At 38.4% G+C, this 22,336-nt stretch overlaps 1 protein-coding gene across 2 annotated transcripts in view; it reads right to left on the bottom strand.

Moving 5' to 3' along the window:
- Nucleotides 1-22,092, bottom strand: part of snx13 (sorting nexin 13) — a 34,759-nt gene extending 12,667 nt beyond the window's left edge. For both annotated transcript variants that reach the window (XM_084423844.1, XM_084423845.1), the window contains exons 1-12: nt 21,937-22,092; nt 13,020-13,132; nt 12,839-12,941; nt 10,628-10,717; nt 6,835-6,956; nt 6,519-6,640; nt 6,134-6,238; nt 4,293-4,381; nt 2,598-2,681; nt 2,374-2,512; nt 2,049-2,137; nt 1,524-1,623 (exon numbers count right to left, since the gene is read on the bottom strand). In XM_084423844.1, the coding sequence (XP_084279970.1) occupies nt 1,524-1,623; nt 2,049-2,137; nt 2,374-2,512; nt 2,598-2,681; nt 4,293-4,381; nt 6,134-6,238; nt 6,519-6,640; nt 6,835-6,956; nt 10,628-10,717; nt 12,839-12,941; nt 13,020-13,132; nt 21,937-21,948 (1,168 nt within the window). In that variant the 5' untranslated portion in view covers nt 21,949-22,092. The remainder of the gene's footprint in view (nt 1-1,523; nt 1,624-2,048; nt 2,138-2,373; nt 2,513-2,597; nt 2,682-4,292; nt 4,382-6,133; nt 6,239-6,518; nt 6,641-6,834; nt 6,957-10,627; nt 10,718-12,838; nt 12,942-13,019; nt 13,133-21,936) is intronic.
- Between the last annotated feature and the right edge of the window lie 244 nt (nt 22,093-22,336).

Here is a 22,336-nt window from a genome sequence, read left to right as displayed (position 1 = left end):
CAATAAGGGACGAGCTGATGACGTATTTCCAGTGTTTCCCCAACAATGTATTCAGCAGCGGCGCAGCGGAAAATCTTCACATGATCAGTAATTTTACGACATTCACTTCATTCACTTACGCACCTAAAAACACTGAGACATGGCGAACGGCGGCGCTGCTAATGCTGTGGCTCTGAATCCACTTGTTGACAAGAAAGGAGGAAAGAGCCACATATGGAAATATTTTCGATTAGGCTAATGAGGGGCCGTTTTTTTGCGCGTGCAAATTCGTTATTTCAAATGTAGGCGTTCATAACAAGCGACGCGGCACGTGTTGTGGCAAATTCAGAGTTCTTTTTGGTTCAGGTCTCGAAGTTTCTCAGAGTCGAGGTTCCAGGTCAGAAGAATTAACTTTATTGTACAAACAATAAAGGAGAAGCCAGCTGGTCATTCTGAAGTTACAACATCCAGCAGTCATTTTTTATATCTTTTTCATATCAAGTCTCCAATGGATACCCTCAAATCTATCTCTTTACGCCTGGCGACCTTGACACAGTTAGAAATGTCTTCTCTATTGGTCAAACCTCACATAATGGTGCTTTGTTTCATACAGTATTTTGACACCTTGCATATTGGGTATTTTTCCATTCTCTCATCCTTTTCAGACCTATTTTTTCATGCTTGTCATTTTCACTGCATCATACTTAGACATGAATCAAGGGAAAATTCTCCAACACGCGCTCGTTTTTTCAGGCGCGCCTCCGTTCATGGTTGCATAGCAACGACAGACGCCACGGGAGAGCAAGCGCTTGTGGAAAGGAGAAAGCGGTGCTAACTGCGAAATTGGTACCGAGAACCGTGGATTTTCACTGGTATTGGTACCGAATATTGAAATTTTGGTACCGTGGCAACACTATTAGGTAGTTATAAACAGGCTAATCGCAAACAGACCTTTTTTACGTTTAAGGCATTAAACATACTGTAGGCTACATTCTCTTATCACTAAGTAGAAAGACGTGTTCTGATAACTTGTCACCCACAATAGCATTTAATTACCAAAGAGCCTTAGAGATCATCTATGAAGTGCTCACAGATTGGGTGTGGCCTTTGCCATTAAGATAAAATTTTCAATAAATTGTAAATCTTTTTCTGGGTTGTGCCATTTCATTTTCCCCCTATCATTTTCTACCTTATAGCTGAAAATGAACACAAAAGAAAAACATGAATAATCCTGTCTAAAATTATAAAATGAAGGTTTCTGTTCGGGACCAGTTCAAGGTACGTGCTGCAATAATCATGCCTTGAATCTGTTGATGGTATGTCATATTTGTATGTCTCAAAAAGTTCATTTCTATCCACAAAACTTGGCAGAATTCATGATTTAAGGGGTTATTTTAAAAAATATTCTTCCGGAGGTGCACGCCCCCGGATTCGCGGCTTGGTAACAACATCCGGCACATAACAGCACCGCTGCTGGAAAAGTTTCTAGGGGAAACACTGATTTCAAACGAGAGGACAGTTCGTGTGCATCCGTCTCGACTCACCCATGAAGAACTGCAGTGCGATGTTATGCACTAGGATATGTTCCAGGGGAATCACACACAACTTCCCAAAATTAGCCGCGAGTTTCAAAGCGTCAACTTCCTGTTTGGCAAAAACAACCAAAACATGTTAGTCTTTCTGAGGGTGAAATGTTACATGTCAGACGGCTGATATAATTTGTTATATCAGCGAGATGATTTAAAAAGCTCATAAAAAGTCAAATTTGACATAATAATAAAATGTTGAAAGTCAAAGTAAAATCCGATAACGGTAATTATTTGTTATTTTATTTGTCTGTATAATTACTTGTATAACTTTCTTAATTACATAAAACAAATGAAACTCCTACAAAACATACATTAATTAACAGTGCATGCTGAAAATGCATTATTGTTTATTGTTTAAAATAATCTGAAAAATATTCCTAGCAAATTGTATTGTTTTTAATGAATTAATTATATAGATTTGTAACAATTTTAATGAATTATAAAACAGGAAGTGTAAATGAAACTGGGGGATTTGGTTACCTTTCCTGATTGTAGCCTTTGTATCCTTGTTTCACAGACTTTCTTCACAAAAAGCAAACTATTGATTTGATTTTTTATTATGTTGATATCTGTGAGTACGGAGAGAGAGAGAGAGAGAGAGAGAGAGAGAGAGAGAGAGAGAGAGAGAGAGAGAGAGAGAGAGAGAGAGAGAGAGAGAGAGAATGACGAGTAAACAATGTTTGTTATTATAAAGCCCTGAACTTGCTCTCATATTTTCCAAAATAAACCACAGAATTCATTGTTTATTTTCCGAACAAAAAAAAAAATGCGTGTACAAATAAGTGTGTAGCGAGTGTGTGTGTACCGTCTGCGCCCGTGTCCAGAGACCGGAGATGCTGAAGCTCCTCCAGGACTCGGTCTTTCACAGCCTCCAGCTCAGGCGGTTTGTCCGTCAGCTTTAAGATGTTCATGAAGGCCTCATAGTTACAGCTTGAGTCACGAATCTAAACACACACACAGAATGTTTTAAAGGGAAAGCATAAACATTTACAACACACTCCTCTGCTATAAGAACAGAGCAGGTCTCACCATCCAGATGACGAACTGATTGATGTAATCCGGGTCACTGAGCTGGTTAATTAAGGGCAGCAGAACTCCTCTGGCCAGAACTTCCTGTTCATCAAACAATCAATCAATCAATCAATCAATCATCATCACCAACAAGTTTGTCCAGTTGCAAAACACCAAGGCTGGAGCTCTAATCTTGTAGTCTCAGCAGCGAGACCTGTCAGGACCACATTAGCCACTTCATGAGTTCAGAAGTCCTGATCTCAAAACAGAATCCTGCTTTCCGTAAATCCCAGATCTGGTGTCTTAAAGGATTAAACACTACTTAAGCTCCATCAACAGCATCTGTGATATCCTGTCAATAACCACGGATTATTGAAGCTGGGATATACATTTACAGCAGATTAAAATACAATGAGTGTTATTTTATATATTATAATAGTATTTATTTGAGTTATTTAAATGTTAGTTTAAAGGTATAGCGGAGGATTTTCTTTTTCCGGGTGGATCATCAAGACTATTGGTCCTCCTAAGTGTCAATCATTCTGGTGATATATTTACGTAAGGCCGTCGTACGTGCTCGTGCACACGATGCACACGATGGCGTGCGCTCAAAACACAGGTTGGGCTTCCCACTGATGCCTCAGACACGAAGTTTCTACTTGACATGTAAAGTTTGGCTTGCTATTTGGAGAAATCCATTTAAAATCACTGCTAGTAAAAGTTAATGTAAGCTATGATTGGCTCGTGCATGCTCTCTCGTGCACACGTTTAATAGGCGTTCCCTCTCGGGAGCATGTGCATTTTTTCAAAAAGTGGAGAGGGCGGTTCTTTTCTAAAATTCGGGAAAATCCTCCGCTATACCTTTAAGTTTTTAGTAATTTTGTTATATGCTTTTGTCATTTTTATTAGTTTATTTTTTATATATTTAAAATTTTTTTTTATATTTGTCATTTTTTATATATTTCTATTTAGCTTTACTTTCTTATTTCAGCTTTAGTTTTAATAATTTTAGTATTTCAACTAATTTATTTCAGTTAGTTTCCACGGCAACATTTCTTAAAGGAACACTCCACCGTTTTTTGAAATAGGGCTTATTCAGGCGAAGCTTCCCCCTAATATAGTCCTTAATATATAAGTCAATATCTGCCTAGGAAATCGCCTAGTGTTAATCTGCATCGATATTTGTACTTGTTGTGAATACGCAGGCCACAAGAAGTAATTAGGTGGGTTTTTTTTTTTTTTTATATCACTTTTACTCAGGACATGCTAGCTGGCAACAAAGGATTCCATTCATTATGCTAAGCTAAGCTAGCGCCGACCCTGTCAAACTAAAACAATGCATGCACTGAGACAAAAATGCATTTGCCCACCTATCTAAATGTAGGAAAGAAGGTGAATAAGCCCTATTTCAAAAAACGGTGGAGTGTTCCTTTAATTTCTTTAAAATGATGTTATCTAATATTTATATTCTACTTTATTTGAAATAATGAAAACTATTTTAAATAGTTTTAATAGACAGAAAAGGTTACAGTGTTTAAAAATTCAGAAAATGCTTGCATAAAATGAATGTTTTATGGTTTCCTCCGTGTAAACGCTGCTTTACAGTATTCCTCCCCTGTTCATTTCTTTAGCCGGCCATGACTAGCTGAAAGATACAATATTATTCGGATGCATTTGGGACTGATTTAGCATGTGTGTGTGTTTATGTCTCACCCTGAGGAAGTATCTCATATTCTTGTTGTGGAAATCTCCAGAAGGTAGTAACAGGTACAGCAGCACTTCACAGAGATCCCGTAAGTACCCTGCACCAGAAACACACTACAGTCAAATCTACAGCACAAAGACAACGCACAGGACAGCCTGATCCTCACACAGAGCTATTGCAGGGGGTTTTAAATCAAATTTAATTCAATTTTTAAGATTAGCACAAATAAAATGTCAATTCAAAACAAATCTCAAATTAAATCATGCATCTCGGAGTCTTTTACTTTATTAAACACACATTCAACAAGGATTTAGTACTGCTTATCAGCACAACAGGGTAACTGCAATCATAAAACAGTCAATATGTACTGAAAAAGGTTTATGTACCAACATATCCATACATGCGAATTACAGATTACTGTGCCGATACTAGTAATCACTATATATACTGAATGTGTTAAATTATGTTCTAAGTCTTTCCTTCCAGTGACGGAGAGAGAAGCTACAATATTTTACACTGAATTTGATGCCAGATACCATTAATAACCAGAACAAATTGTTTTTTTTTGCATAATGTGGAACTTTTAATTGTAAACAAGCCTGAAATACTAAAAATAGTCTGAAAAATGGGGGGTCGTCTTATATTCGCGATATAGACAAAATCACGGGGGGAAAGGGAGAAAGAACAACGGAATTAATATGAAATAGTGACTGAAACGCGACCCATTAAGACAGAACCAGCTCTCCCTTCCAAGATTTTAATCTGCACAAAAATCCTGATAATCGAGCTATTAACTGAATTAAAACGCTGCTCCTCTCTGCCGCGCGAGACGCAGAGAGAGAGAGAGAGAGAGAGGTGCGCGCGCGAGACGCAGAGAGAGAGAGAGAGAGAGAGAGAGAGAGAGAGAGAGAGAGAGAGAGAGAGAGAGAGAGAGAGGTGCGCGCGCGAGACGCAGAGCGAGAGCGAGAGAGAGAAAGAGAGAGAGAGAGAGAGAGAGAGAGAGAGAGAGAGAGAGAGAGAGAGAGAGAGAGAGAGAGAGAGAGAGAGAGAGGTGCGCGTGTGCTGGAAGAGAGAAAATGAATTGCAATTTTCCAATAAAATTATTTTGTTGAAAACCAATTTTTTTCCACAAAAATCTCTTTTTGTCCCAAAAATAAGTCTGGAAAATGGGGGGTCGTCTTATATTCAGGGTCGTCTTATAGTCGGGTATATACGGTATTGTCTTAATTCATCAACAGTAGATCAGGAAGCGATCACTTGGCATACATTTGCAGTATTCATTGACTGCGAACTGCTCTTCTGTAAAACGGATAGGACCCACGGAGGACTTGATTTCTGAAGTCTTGGAATATAACGCACGAGTCGTGCAAGTTCCTAATCACTTTTAGTGTTTGAAACATTGCGTGAACATTCATCACAACTTCTTTTGTGTTCCACAGAATAAAGAAAGTCATTTGATTATGAAAAGACACAAGGGTGAGCAAATCATTTGTTATAAATATAAAGGTGGATTCACATGTGACATCTTTATTCGCAAGGCACATACATACACACACACACACACACACACACACACACACACACACACACACACACACAACAGTGTTCTTGCCTTCTCCCGATCGTCTGTCAGTCACTAAAGCGTTTTCAAAGCATTTCACTGTATTAATGACTGGGTGTGTGTTTGTATTTTCTGCTAATCAAGTCTTTCAGCTTGTCTGGCCTAAAAGATCTGCCCTAGAGAAGCATGTACAAGTTATTCATGACTATTGTTGACATAAAATGTGCCTTGAATCACTGGCCTGGAGTCTTTGATCTGTCTATAGACACAAATCTGTGTTTGTCTTACCTTCTTCATCCTTGCGTGACATGCACACCATATCTCTACAAATATTCCTCTCCATTTCCACCTCCGCCTCAAAAAACGAGTCCAGCAGCTCCTCTGGATCGTCACCTGCCGCAGACACACGAATAACGTCATGCACATGCTCACACTTTTGAGTCATTAAAACCAAGTTACAATTGAAGCCCTTTACACAGTAATTAAGCATTAGGAAATCAACTATTTATTACAGGCTATAACAATTTTAGTCCTGATATTGAGATCTTTAACATTAAATGAATGGGACCTTATTGGAAAGTATAACCATTATTGCTTTTCTTGGTTTAATCTGTCCATTGATAAATGTTTTGTCTATTGACGATGTGAATTGAGGGGAAAGAATGATCATTACGTTGTTTAGGATCTTCTCTCTCATTCAGCCTCTCTTGAGCTTTCCTGAAAACACGCAGATGAGTTGCAAAATCATCCACCAGTCTGGTGGTGAAATACGGCTGCCAGTCCACCTCTTTAGACCTGAGGAGCGGAAAGATTGAGAATCAATGAATCATGGGAGTTACATTCTCCGTTTCAACATCGTGTTTACCAAGGAAAATGAGTAAGAACATCTGAATGCAGTGTTTGGTTTGTGGTTGGGTGTTGCATCAGCCCTGGAAAACCACAGTGCCGTTCACAACAGTGAGGGTGAACGGGTCGGACGGGTGCCTCACCTGGTGGAGAACTGGACGAGGGCGTTCTGGACAGTCTGACGGATCTCCAAGAGGAACGTTTCATCATCACTCAGTGTGTAGTACCAATACTGGATATAGTCCCTCAAAGCAAACTGGATGACCTGAGGGATGACATGAGAAGAGGATCAGAACAGGACACTATTCACTTAAATAATGTCAAAAAGTCATCTAGTATAACAATATCACGCAAGCAAAAGTTCTGTTTTTCCCAATTGTAAAAATACAATACAATTCAATAAAAGTTAACATTTTGAGTAACATTTTAGACGCAGCATTGTCAATTTTATCTGTTTTTGCTTCATTTTGGCAACGAAAATAGTTCCAAACAAAACAACGATCCATTTGTAAACACAACTGTTAATGAATCAGAAATTTGAACGAATCGGTTGAACGAATGATTCAATGACTCACTCATTAAGAAAGTGACTTGCCGCACTTTCATATTTAAAGTGCAATTATTCATTTAGCAGACTCTTTTATCTCATTTTAGGTGGCAATAAACATGAGAAGTACTAGCAATACAAAGTTTCAGACATCGCTCAGATTAAGTATTTAATGTAAAAAGATGACACGTACATCTAATAAGGTTAGAAAAAAAAAGGTAAAATTGCCTCTGGAAATCAAATTAAGGTGGAAAATGTCACCCCATAATGAGAACGTTATTTTCTGTTAAACTCTTAATGTACATGAAAAACATCAGGCACAAGGAAATGTATTTTTCTTGATCATGTGCCCCTGAATTCTTCTTGGCACAGACACAACAACCCATAGCTTCTACCACAAAGGAGTCCACACTTAACAGAAAAGCTTGCGAACCTGCTGACACACTCTCATGACTGTTTAACTTTAACACAATTTCCTCAAAACGTCAGACTAGTTTAAAATGAGTTGCGTAATGATTTTGGTCATGAAGAGCTTATATACTATGGTTTTAACAGGGTCATGTCATGAAAACGGCACACTGCCCACAGCTGTTCAAAACAGTCGGTAACATCATGTTGCCTTCGACTAAAATACCTTGTTTAAGCTAATTTCTCAGGCAGACTAATCCAAAATGCACTGCAATGATTTAATTAGAAATGAACAAATTATGAACGTAAAATTTATTAGAAATTGATGAATTAATAATAATGATTTATACAACAATTTAGTATATCCAACTTTACCCGGATACATACAGCACAGTCATGTTAAGTGATATGTACTACATAGCAAATCAAAACTATATTATCGCCCAGCTCTCTATATAAAGTTGTGTATATATATATATATATTAGTGTTGTCACGATACTAAAATTATTGTTTCGATACCGATACCAAGTCAAGAATTGTGATTTCGATACTTTTTCGATACTTTTCCTGAAAAGGGAGAAACACTCTCAAATATCATTGCTGTGCTTTATTTTAAAACCGGGACAACATTCTAATCATATAACACACTAATAAATAATAATAATAAATAATAAATGAACATATGAACAGCAGATATATTAAACATTTGAACAAAATATGAAATATCCAAATATCAAAAATAAATTAGAGCAATGACATTCAAGATAAAAAAATAATACATTTTTAACAGCATTATCTCAGTTATCATAAGAAACATAAGATAATAACTTTATCTTGATTCTGAACTTTGAATAAAAATATGAACAGCGATTATATTAAACAATGTTTAATATTGGTAACATATGTGACCCTGGATCACAAAACCAGTCACATGTCGCACGGGTATATTTGTGGCAAAAGCCAACAATACATTGAATGGGTCAAAATTATAGATTTTTCTTTTATGCCGAAAATCATTAGGATATTACCTAAAGATCACTTTCCATGAAGATATTTTGTAAATTTCCTACCGTAAATATATAAAACATTTATTTTTGTGAGTGAATGCAGCACAGTCGCGAACATAAATGGACAACTTTAAAGGCGATTTTCTCAATGTTTCGATTTTTTTGGCACCCTCAGATTTTCAAATAGTTGTATCTCGGCCAAATATTGTCATATCCTAACAATACGTCAATGGAAAACGTATTTATTCAGCTTTAATATGATGCATAAATCTCAATTTCAAAAAATGTACCCATGTGACTGGTTTTGTGGTCCAGGGTCACATATGATAAGCCTCATTGGTGATATATTTGACATGTGGGGAGAGAGTTGTGGAAGGCCTATACTTCATGTTAAACATAAATATATAGCAGCAAAGACAACGTCGGCAGTGTTGACGGCAAAATAGGCTACAGAATATTTCGTTCTGTATTGAGAGGTGCAGTATTTGAAAATCGATAATATTTTTTTTTAATTACATTTATATCTGCATTTATGTCAAAACCTAGAGACTTTCAAACATCAAAATGTCATTTATTAATATGTATTCGTGTCAAAATGACATAGAAACATCTTTTCCTATTCTATTTTGCCTGGAAACGCTTCCAACACGCTTGCGTGTCGCGTGAAAAATAGGCGTCGGTTCTATTTCTAGCATGCGCGCATTTTCCGCGCGGCTCGGGCGCGCGTGTCACGCAGGCAGTGTGCTAACCTGTTAACAAGGGAGCCGAAATAAAAACGGACACGCCACGCAGCGGAGACGCTCACGCCACGCATCCGGTGTGTCGCCGGCCTTACAAATCTGGAACGCGGTCATTCTTAGAAGTATCGATACCAATAAATGTAAGAATCGTGACGTTTTTAATTTCCGAGAATCGCGATACTTTTGAAATATCGGTGCACCGTGCAACACTAATATATATATATATATATATATATATATATATATATCCATCCAACTTTATTTGAATGCCTAACATACCCTTATATTAAGCATAATATGTGTATTGTGAAGCAAATCTCAGATGTCTATCTCAGAACTCAGAACTCTAATCTGCTAAATTTGACTATTAGGCTTTAAGATATTAAGATATCATAAACATTAACATCACGATTTTCTGTAAAGCTGTTTTGAAACGTCTATTATAAAAAAAATTATACAACACAAAAAAATTATAGCTCCATCTAATTAAAATAAACCATTTTAGCCAATATTTTGAGTGTACTTTGAATTGTACTGTGTATTTTTATGCTTCTTGGAATCAATCATTAATTTAGAAACGAGCCTCTTGTACGCTTAGTGATACTTTTGGCTCACAGAAGTTGCTGCCTATGTAGAGGGTTCCACATCACGGTACATGACAGTCATGATGTCTTGGAAGCGGTCTACGCAGGCAGCTCGTTAGGTGTTGGAACAGAGCCAATAACGTACAACCGCTCATGTTTTCAGTATTCTGCAACTTAAACAACCGTTTCAGTGACACTGGTACATTGGCTGGTACGACACATATCTAAGGTGGAGTAGTAAAACAACCTGTTTATGACAAAGAAAGAGTAGAACATGCAACATCAATAGGAACCTATTTGACTAACAATAGAAGTGGCCTTTAGGGAAGCAAAAAAAATAAATAACCTAGTGTAGAAAATAGTTCCATCAAAAAAAGTGACACTTGCAGAATATATGCATTGTAAGCAGACTCAAACATGATTCAGTGAAGCATGTGAGAGCACTGAGTGAAAACAAGCTGAAGCGAGTGTCATGTGCTCATCAGTTGAACACCAGTTCAGCCTAAATCCTCAAACTAGCTGATCCAGCGTCTTACTCATGTCACATGCAGAAACAAACGACTCGACAGTCTGAGAAAAATGCTCATCAGTAGAGAAACCACAGGTTCCTCAAACACACACTCCGTCGGTTTGGTTTGGTTGACAGTACCTGCTGCAGTGGCTCATCTATGATATTGGATCCTGTCAGACGACGGTCTATCTTGATGGGTTTGGACTCTGATTTCATCTCCTCCGAAACCTGAGGAACAAACAACAAACAGACTTAAAACTCAGGAGTGGAACACAAGCACAATTTTAACATTTCACAAAATGTACTTCACTTTCATATACACAGAAACTCAAACTTCTTCACTACAACCAACCAAAATAATATATTATTACAATTATTAAAACGTAATTTTTATAATATATATATATTATACTTTTTAGAAGATATTATTTTAGAATTTTTTATTGACAAATACTAGATTGTATGTTTTCTTATGAAATTTTAGCATGAAAACCAACGTTTCAATTATTAAAAGTGTGTGCGTCGACTTTTTGTGACAAAGGTCAGATCTCCTGTTATTAATTATGTAGATTTTTTGAGGTGCACTCTTGTCATAAATTAATCTATTTCTGTTCCTACATAATTTGTATCAAAAAACTGTGCTAAAATATCTATTTAGGAGTCTTAGACCTTTCCAGCGATATATAGTTTGTCATGATTAGATTAGGATTTAATTGTAATATAGTGAAGTCAACTTAAACGACGGTGACACTTAATTAAGGAATATCATAAATTTTTCTTCCATCCTCTAATATTGCCAGTAAACCTGTTTAAAGTGCAGCACTATGTTTGGCAAATATTAAATGAATTGTTAAATTTTCATTTGATTACATTTTAGAATATTAATGACATTTTTATTAAGGTTTTATGCCATCATTGGATTACCAATGTTTTTGATTAATAAATTTGTATTCAATCATACATTTACCTCCCCCCCCCCCCCCCCCCCCCCCCCCCCCCCCCCCAAAAAAAATCGTAAAAGACAACCGAGAACTGCTGAAAAAATAAAACAATTTAATTGACCCTTCGCTAAGCCCCGCCCTCCTTAGTTACTGTTGCTACGCCTGTCAAGCTTTTGCGCCTGGCACGTCTATTACAGTATGTATGCACCGGTTTCAGACATTCCTAAGGAGATAATTAGTCATTTTTGGCGAACAGGTGAAATCTGAGAGAGCAAAACAAAAGGGACTGCAGTATGCATTCGAGGGATATATCCACGACATAATACGCAACCGATTAGAGAATAATTTCATCAAAATTGAAGCTTAAGCCTATAGCGTTAGGTCCCAGTGCAAGCAGCAGCCGCCTCGTACGCTGACCATTCAAATGGGAAACACACAAATTGAGGAACAGCTATGTGCATGCACAGCAGGGTGAGTGACATTTGAAAATAATCTAATAATTATAAATCAAACAGCTTATCCATAAGTATTGTGGAATAAACACAAGACATTAGCCTGACCACTTTGCAATGATAACATTCTCCCGCTTATATTTGTAGCGCGCCAGGCTAACGTTAACTGCTCACACGTCGTGGGTCACATTAGTGACTACTGTTATGAACTGATTAAGTTTGCATACCAACCTTTTCCTTGGAGATCTCCGGCAAACCCCCTGATGTTCCCTCCTTTTACTAACTACCTTTTACTTTTACTAGAACTAACACCGGGAGAGTCGCGATCGGATTGGGGTACTAGTTTGGCCGTCGATTAACAAAATGCTGAAATATAATTTTAAGTAACGTTAAGTTATGTCAGTGAGCCTCCGTCTTGCCTTTAATCACACTGCTTGATCCACGAGCTGGACAATAACTTTATTCTAGAGCTGCTATAAAGCCAAAACACTTTACTTTTAATTTCCTATTATCAATGTAAAGCTGCTTTGGAACAATCTACATTGTTAAACGCGCTACATAAATAAAGATGACGCCCGGCATTTCTCCCCTTGGGTTTTAGGTTTCGGGAAGGGAACAAAATCCACCACCCCGTCCAAACTTTTAGGATACCGGGTATCAGATTTGCACAATCCATACGCACAACGCTTCGCCACGTTTCCCTCGCTCGAAAGCTTGCCTAGTTACGGTTGCTAAGCCACGATTGGCCTGTGGCGGTTTTCGGGCGTGGCTTAGCGAAGGGTCAATTGGGCCGTGTTATTGCAACATTGAAAAAAATATTGAATTGTTAAAGTTATATGAAAAAAAGCTGCATTACATACTATATTACTTAAATGCATTACAAATGCATTTGTGTGTTGTGGCAAACATAATTTAAAATGCAATGATAAGGAAGACGGATGCAAGCGCTTGCACACCTTCAGTATGGCCGTCTGTGTCGATGGCAGGTAGGAGTGTTCGCACCTTTCCAGGTGTTTCTCTGAGTTTGTCTTTCCAAATAAAAGCAGCACTACAAAACCCCTGGAGAGAGAGAGAAGGGAGAGATCATGCTAGAGCATCACCAGGTGTTACGGAGGGTCTAATGTGGGATCCACTTACCCGCCAATGAAACAGAGGATGTAGAAGGCCAGATAAAAGATGGCAAAGGGTCCAAATGAGATGAGGAAGAGGACGACTCCCAGACCCCCCCATCCCCAGACGGACAGACTGGCCTGAAACACACACACAGTTAACAACATTATTTCTTATCTTTGGCTCACTGTGAGATCAGAATGAAAGCAGCATGAATACAGTATACATGAAAATACAGAATAAAAGACACGCCTGCAGCTTCTGAACAACTCAAATTGAACATCATCATCATCAGGGTCGAAAATATTTTTCCAAAAGCGGGTGAATTGAGGACATTTCAAGACCAGGAAATTGTATTTTGCACTATTTCATTAACTTAATGTTTTATCTTTAGGACAAAGGCACTGTTTTGCTGCGAGCACCTGTCACAAAAACATCAAGACTCATTGTGATTTTGTTTGTATTTACATTAATGTGAACATGCCTGAGCTCTTCTTTAACATTCATATTCTCTGATGTGATTCACTCTTGCCAGATAAAGTCAGCAGTGGTCAGATTATCATTCTTGCATTGCAATTAAAGTGGCAAAGTTACAGAACAAAATGCTAAAAAGTTGCATTTTGCTCCTGATCATCATCATCATCATCATCATCATCATCATCATCATCATCATCATCATCATCATCATCATCATCATCATAACAAAGACCCAGAAGAATTGAAATCGCTGCTGGAGCTTTTCAGCAGACGGGTAAAGGTTTTTAAAAGACTATACGGGGGATGAGACAGATGAATTGAGTGTGACAGAGAATGTGTTCAGTGGACAGGTTTCCTGTTTTTTCCAGGACAGGAAACTCAGTGACCCAATCTCTGCCCTTTCTCTTCCTTCTCCTGAAACACACACACACACACACACACACATCTCTGTGTGCCTCAGATCTGAAGGGTCGGACCTGGAGTATGTCCTGCTGACGTGTGTTAAATAAACATCTCCCAAAAATATGATCAAATGTTCACGGACCCTTTTCAGAGACTGCGATGACGCATTTCCACAGTTATTAAAGTCGGCATGAAACAGAAGTTGTGATAGTCTTTATTTGCCCATTGCGACGAATATCCGAGTGAAACGGAACAAGAACTTCTGGAACAAGAATAAATGTAGGGCGGGGCTTGATTTGTTTTCCGTGGGGAATTGATTGGTTCTGGTTTGCTATTGGTTGATCTCATGTGAGTGACAGGTTGCCCCGCCCCCATCGTCAGAGAAGAGATGCTGCGAGAGGGAGGGGAAGCTATTCTGATTCAAGATTACGTGACACTTCAATGTAACAAAATTATAAATAATTTATATTAAATACTGCAATATTCCTGAAAAAACAACATTTGTTATTTTGATTTCTTGGTAACTTTAACAGCGTAAATCTAGCAACTATGGGCTGTGAAATATAGCTAAAATAATTATCACAATATAATGTTTCGTATCATTCGGTATCGATAATTATTGACATTTTTATAACTTTTTTTTTTATTTTTTTTTTTTAAATGTTTGAATTTAAACCAGTTTTTTTATTTATCTATTTACATACTGTTTTATTACCCTGACATTAAATTAACGAGAAAAATAGTTAACGCTGCTGAGTGAGTGTTTCCAATACAACTGATTAACGTAAATTAACCTCTCTGGGTTTTTTTTGGAAAGTCATAGAAACTCTTGTCGTGGATTTTGTCTTTTGCAATTGGAGGAAATGAGCATGTAAAAATGATATTGTTGTAGTTTCCGTTCACCACTACATAAAACTAAGGCAACTTCTGCTTCTGAGAACCCCGGAAATGCTCGTAATGAAGAAAATAATGAGAGCAAAAGAAAATAAGAAAATAAAGTGCAAAGAGGGTGCAAAAAAAAACAGAAAAGAAAAGAAAAGAAAGACTGCAAAAGAGTAAAAGAAAGCGATCTAGATGAATATGAAGAAAGTCAATCAAAAGTCTTTTCCTGTCAAAGTGTGCAGTTTTTGTTAATTTGTTGAAAGCCTGGCCACACAAGACCATTAGACCACGTATTCATCCCAAGACCACAAACCCTAGTCCTGACCTGCTGACCTCTGTGACCCGTGAATCATTCATGACTTGTGCTGACATCATGTGGATTTAGGCAAACAGCCTAGCAAACCCAGTCTGGATGCGGCTGTAGCGTTCTAGAGATCATCCTATGCCACAGACACAATGCAGGTATGTGTTATTACAGGGACAAACAAACGTGGTGTGGTGTGTCACAGGACTGCAAAACAGGGCGCTGGCAAACTATCCCAGCTGAAACACCAGCTTACACACAACACAACACTATGGTGGATGCTATTAGAGCAAGACAACGATATATCGGTCTAGTTATAGCATATAATATATCATATACTTTCTGATTTGTACATTTTCTTGCTTGGTCTTTTTTTTTTATGATGATGATTGCTTAAGACTCAACTTATAAGAGTATTGCACCCTCAAGTCTCTGGATCTTTTGTCTCTAGACAAGGCTTGGGAACATCCTTTAATGTGTGTCTGTGGGGTTTTATTGTCCAGTATAATTGCATCTGATTACTTAGTAAAGCAACAGCCCGTCTTCTCCTCAACAGACTCATGATCTGAGGAATCAATAATGTCTGTTTTGTCTCAATTAAAGGGATAATTCACCCAAAAATGTAACTTCTGTATATAATTTATTCACTCTCAAAACAGATTCTTTCCTCCACGGAACAAAAATGAATTTCTGTAGAATATTCTTGCCTAAAATTACAAAAAAGCACAACTTCTGTGCTGATATTTAAGTCATTATCATCAATGTTTGAACCAGTTCACTGTTAATTTGAAGGGAAGATTGACTTAAATGTTGATCAGTTGAAATTAAAGATGGGTAAAAAAAGTCATACAGGCGATTTTAAAGGTGCTTTTGTGCTCATTATGAAGCATGAACGTCACAGCCAGTGAGCAGAGCACATTACTCAAACTTTCTCCTGTGCTCTGTGGAATAAAGTCAATCATACAGGACAACATAAGGCTGAGTTAATACAAAACAATGATCAGTTTAATTGATTAAATAGCCAGTGTAGTGGCTACGAAACAGTCCTGATGCGTCTACCTCAAAATGATAGTCTGCTTTGCATTTGGTCTCAATGTGTGCAAGTAAACGCCATCAAAACAGTGACACCGGACCACATAACAGAGAAAAAAAAGGTATCAGGCATGAGGGAAAACGATATCTGAATGCCACCTTGCCAAAAACCAAAGACAAAGTTATCCACTACATCAATCAAACAACATGAAGGGGAGAAAAATCTGTTCAGAATCAACATTCACTGGTTTTTATCAAAGTTCAAAAAGTCTAATAATATATGGACTAGTTAATATTAGCAGTTTATGCTTTGTGTTTTTTAGATAAAGAGATTTGCACAAACGCACATACAATCTAACTGTTTGGAAAACGTCCTTGACTGTGGGAAGTTTTCCGTGTGCTCTCTAAAAAACAGGTTTCGGCCCTTATCGCCACCAAACTCGTACCTCTAAAGAAGATAAAAGCAGATTATGACATACGGGGGACTAGAAAACCAAAGCTGATCTCTGTCGTCAAACACACAATAATCCAAAAGCCGTTTTATCTTTTAACATGTTTTCACATCACAGCAGATCACATGAGGGCTGCATATATCATTTTAGCATTGATATAATGACGTGCGAATCCATGATGGTCACACCGCAGGGTGTGCGATGTCGAGTAAAGGGATCGTACTGTAGTTGACCCGTACAGGCCAGTTATCTGTGCTTGTGCAGATTCATGTCAATAATTGCACAATTATTAACTCTTTCCAAATAGAGCTATTCAAGTCATCTGGTGAAACTGTTTTCATATCACAATAAATATAGCAGAAAAACAAAATATTGCAATATCAGGTTTTTTTTCCCCCAATATCGTGCAGCCAAACATGAGGTGACCGTCTCTACCAGTAGGAAGACTAAGACAAATAAATCAACCAATTTAACTTAGCCTAATCATCAGGCTTTCATATGAGACAGAAAGGTGTAAAGATGTAACCTTAATAGGACTCTTAAAGGGATGGTTCGGAGTAAAATCAACCTAGGGTCCTTTGCACCATGACCTCGAGCCAAACACCCCCCCCCCCAGAAGCCTTTTCCCCTTGGCTGAACATTATTAAAGTTAGAGCTTATTTAGAGATATCAGCCGAATGGTTTAGTGCAGGCGCTAATGGATCCAAGGTTGTATCCCGTAAATTACCCCACTAATAATGCCCAGAATGGTACCAAACTTCTACAGTAGTACAAATAGGTTCTGTACTCATAAAACAAGGCATTGGAAAGTTTGTAAGTACATCAGGAGTTTATTTAAATAACACTTGCCTGATGGCTAATGCTACCGCTAACCTGGACGTCGAGGTCACTTCACTGAGTTGAGAAAAGCAAGTAAAAGTCCTGTCAGAAAGCGATGCGTAAGGATGCAGTGTAACGACGAATTATTATTTTTTACGAAGTGTTGACAACTTAGTGTTAAGTAATAATTGTTATAAACTGGTACTACCAACAAAATATTAGTGTATTCCTGGAACTGGGCGTCATTACACTACATCCTAATGCATCGTTTTCTGCCAGGACTTTTACGTGCTTTGTTTTCCCAAATCACTGAAGTGACCTTGACGGGCATTATTAGTGGGGTAATTTACAGGATACAACCTTGGATCCATTAGCGCCTGCACTAAACCATTCGGCTGATATCTCTAAATAAGCTCTAACTTTAATAATGTTCGACCAAGGGGAAAAAAGGCTTCTGGGGGGGGGGGGGGTGTTTGGCTCGAGGTCATGGTGCAAAGGACCCTAGGTTGATTTTTCTCCAAACCATCCCTTTAACAGCAATGATCTCAGTCTGTTATGTCAGAATGGGCCACCAAAGACCTCAGCCAGGTTAAGATTATTATCCAGCGACGGTCATTCAATCATCTACAGCAAACAAGCTCCGCCTTCTTAATCAAAACGCAAAATGCATTCACATTACGCTGCGTGGCCATGCTACGGCTACCGGCGCGTGATACACGGTCACGGATGTTTCCAGAACATGATTCTCAGCTCAGATCGAGGGTGACTCGGCACTGAGAAGAGCTCATCAGAGATCCCAAAGGTTTTCAAGAGTGATCTGGCACAACTCCTCAGACTTTGGCGTTAATTCAGGCTTGTCACCGAGATCTATTTTAAGACGTGTGTAAATACCCCAGGCTCGAGTGCCGCTTCCCAGAGACCAAAAGCTGCGTGTATAATCCAGATCTATGCCAACTGCACTTATATATAAAAGAGTTAAAGTTCTCTACAGACCAAATTACTACATTACACGTATTGCCATGTTCTTAAAAAGCTTACTTGAAACATGCAAGTAGTAGCACCTGTACTTGGCCGCTCGCTCTAACGTTAACCTAGATAAATGTGCGCTATTATTAGGCGCATATCCAAGTGTTTGATAACAGTGGAAACAACTTAAAATGCTCATTTTTGGTCATGCAGATAAGAGTTATACATCATTGCTCTTATTTGTGGAAACTCAAAATAACAACAAACCGTTGTCCATTTGTAAAGTAAAGAAAACAAACTGAACTGTACCGAAGCTCAGCGTATACTTGCCATACTTAAAGACATGAGAAATATGTCTATAGAAAGCTTGAAATGTCTACTTTTAAACAAACCAATTCAGATAGAAAACAAATGCTCTGATTATGTAATCCGTTTGAAATAGAGTTGTCAAAAAGTACCGACTTGGGTACCAGTCGCTTAATGTGTCGCTTTGAGCGCTGTTGAGCGCAATCGTAAACACCTCTGATTGCCCATTGTACTCACGCGCTCATCGGATTTGTCTGTGATTGGCTACAATGATCAACGCACGGGAGCATTTGAGAGCACACGGAAGTGTTTGGAAGTGTTTTAAAAAACGGGAACGGGAGTGTTTGCATCTATTAGCGGACCGCTCTGCTGAATGACGCCTGCTTCTTTCAATCACTCCCGTGTGTATCGGTGTAAGCGCTCGGTGAAGAGCGTCATTGATGTATATTTACACCATGTTTTTGAAACGTTGATCACTGTAGCCAATCACAGAGATTTCCGATGAGCGCGCGAGTACAATAGGCAATCAGAGGTGTTCACGAATCGGCTCAACAGCGCTCAAAGCGTCACATTTTTTCAATTTCTATACCAAAGTCAGTACTTTTTGACAACTCTAGAAAGGCACGTCCACTATATCTGCAGCGATGACGAGTCAGCATCGCCAGCTTCATCTCTGCAGCCGACACTGACTCAGAAAGCACTAGTTTATTAACAAATAATTAAAATGTCTCCTTGCTATTTTTTTTATTACTTTTGTCAGTGCTTTGCGGCAAGCTTACAGGCTATATATTACACCTAGGCTGTATATAGTAAAGGCTCATTATGGTTTAGTATTTCCCCCAGTATATATTTAAGTAATTAAATATTAATATGCAATAGGTCAACTAATGGCTTAAGTGAACGACAAGTCGACAAGAAAAAACTTTAGCCGGAGGGAGCCCAGAAATAATATTTTTGCCTGGCAGATGATAAAGCGGGTGAAACAAAATCTTATGTCTAGGTACATATAACTATATCACAGCAAAAAACAAGCAGCTTCCTTCTCTGCACAGGCTACGGTCACGGTGTTACTGTGAAATAATTGTCAGTATTAGATAATAGCACTCAGCTAATTAGGCTAACACCGCATCATGACCAGGAGCTTCACAAAAGCTTTGATAAGGATCAGATAATACGATTTACATCAGCATACATCTCACAGCTGTGATGGGCATAAACAGGGCACAGGCAGAGAGCATGCTGGGATAGCTTCAGTGCGCAGGTGAACTGAGCCACTCGTGTCGTAACACGAGTCTGATAGTCAAGTTCTGGACATTTACAGTTTGGCATTCCTCGGCTGACACACAACCTAGCGGCGGCACACTGTACAAGAACACATAGGCCTACTTGTAATTTACTGAGGAAACAAAAGGAATGAAGAAACAAACATGAAAAAACTCTGTCGTTTGTGCATGAAATTCCTATAATTCTATTCTATTTGTACTTACTGCAAACAAACGAAATGACCTGTAATATAACATCACATGCGTCACAGCAGCAGGTTGACCTGAAACTCTGTGGTTCAACGCCACGGGCTAGTAAAACATTTGCTGTCGTGCATTAACTTCGAGGTCCAGCCCTAAAATGCAAAGACGGAGTGAATGCGTTCAAGTCCTGATATGCCGGCAGAGACACGTGAGGACGCTCTTACAGCGGGTCAGGCGACTCAAGAGGATCCAGCTCATCCACCTGTCATCAGGAGACCAAACACACACAGATTTCAACAATGCACTGACCTTTTGACAAATGCACGATTTTCATTGACGAAATGTGCCACGCAAACAATTGGCAAGCTTGTCTTCAAAACAAAACAGGTGTTTAATAATCTTTAAGTTAGTTTCTAATTAAATAAATGTGATGACCTAAAATAACCCCAACAGAGGGCAAGTATCACACAACAAGCCTGTCATGATTAACTAGCCTATACTACAATATTTGCATGAGTTTAAACAATCATTCACAGCTAAAACAAAAGGCAACACACCTATTCACAAAATAATCAGGTTCCCAGAATTCTCACCAATTCATTTCTATGAGTTTTCCTGTTGTTCTTGATTACAGATTTGATGCTAAAATTGCATACAGTATATATGCACCTGAAAACAATAATAAATTTGCTTATTGCAAATGTCCCAAACAGGAGTTATGTTAAAACTATATAATTAGAGGGTGAAATGACACATCCAGACAGTAGGCTAAGTGTAATGAAACCAGACTGTTATTTTGCCATCATAACCAACCATACCACAATGTTTGCATAGTCTAAACAAGTATGTCACTTTATAAATATGCTCAGAAACTGAAATAAAATCCACACGTGACCAACTTTATCATCCAACACAAAGTCTGCATGGGTTTAACTGCCTCAATAAGGCAAATTAGATGTTTACACTTTACAAGAACATATTCAGAGACCGAAATACCACATACAATCAGGCATGATTTAACCAACATTACAATCTGGACTACATTTAGCCAAAACAAGTGTTTATAATTTAGTATATTGTTAATTTTAGTAAACAATACACATATATTGATAGGTTAAAAAAAAAACCTAAGACAAGGGCAAAACAAACAGAACCAGGCTTCTCATCATAAACACATTACAGTTTACATTATTATTGCTTTTTCAGTATCAACACATCAAGATCAGATACTGATATGACACTAACAAACAAAACCAGTGTCTGTTATCAGGTGTGTCATCATAATCAACCTTATGGCCTGAACTGCAGCCTTTACAAGGTTTTATTTCTCCCATACACGCAAAACTGGCATTTTATTTCAACATATGTCTGTAGTGTAAATACATAATCATACGCTCAAACGACACGTACACATATGTATGATAAGTTTAACACACATGCCACGACGTATCTCAACATCAACAAGCTGAGACACGCAGAAAACACACAAATACCCATCATCTCCACCCATGGCCCCTATACACACAACTGTCTCTCTCTCTCACACACACACACACACACACACACTACTCATGTAAACACACATACATGTAACAGACACAGCTGATGTTAGCTGAGCTAGCTGAAGACTTACTGTCAGTGCTCAGAAACATATAATCCCCTCGCATTACTGTGTGTAATCCTGCACACAAGACGCGCGTGTGTGTGTGCTAATGTGTGTAACTGTGTGTGTACTTCAGTGTGTGTGTTTATTTACCTGCTCAGGTAACACACGGCTAAGCTAACAGCAGCTCAATACAGCAGGAAATACAATAAAAGGACAAAACATCATGGCTTACCTCTGCAAACATTATTTAAAATGTAAAAACGGTTGTCTGGTTTATCCCCGCCACATTATTAGCGCATTTCTTTCTTCTCACGTTCATAAACTGAGGCGCTTCAGGACTGCGCGCGCCCACCCTGCAGCCGCCATGAGCGCGAGCTCGACAAGCAACGCCAACTAGAGCAAACACTCCGGAGCGCTTCTGGGGAAAGGTCATGTGATGAGAAAAGCGGGCACTGATTGGTTGGCACAATTCAATCACCCGGAAGATTGCCTGCGAAGCTACGATTTTGGCAAATATTATAACCATGAGTTATTGATAAATATCTTCTAAAATTATATAGACTCATATAGAATTTATTTTTTATAATGATAGTTAGACGTGAGCCGAATGGCATTCTTCTCCCAAGCAGAAG

The sequence above is a fragment of the Rutilus rutilus genome (assembly GCF_951802725.1).
Source record: "Rutilus rutilus genome assembly, chromosome: 11".
Taxonomy (NCBI): Eukaryota; Metazoa; Chordata; class Actinopteri; order Cypriniformes; family Leuciscidae; genus Rutilus; species Rutilus rutilus.
This window is presented reverse-complemented; position numbering and strand designations above follow the sequence as displayed.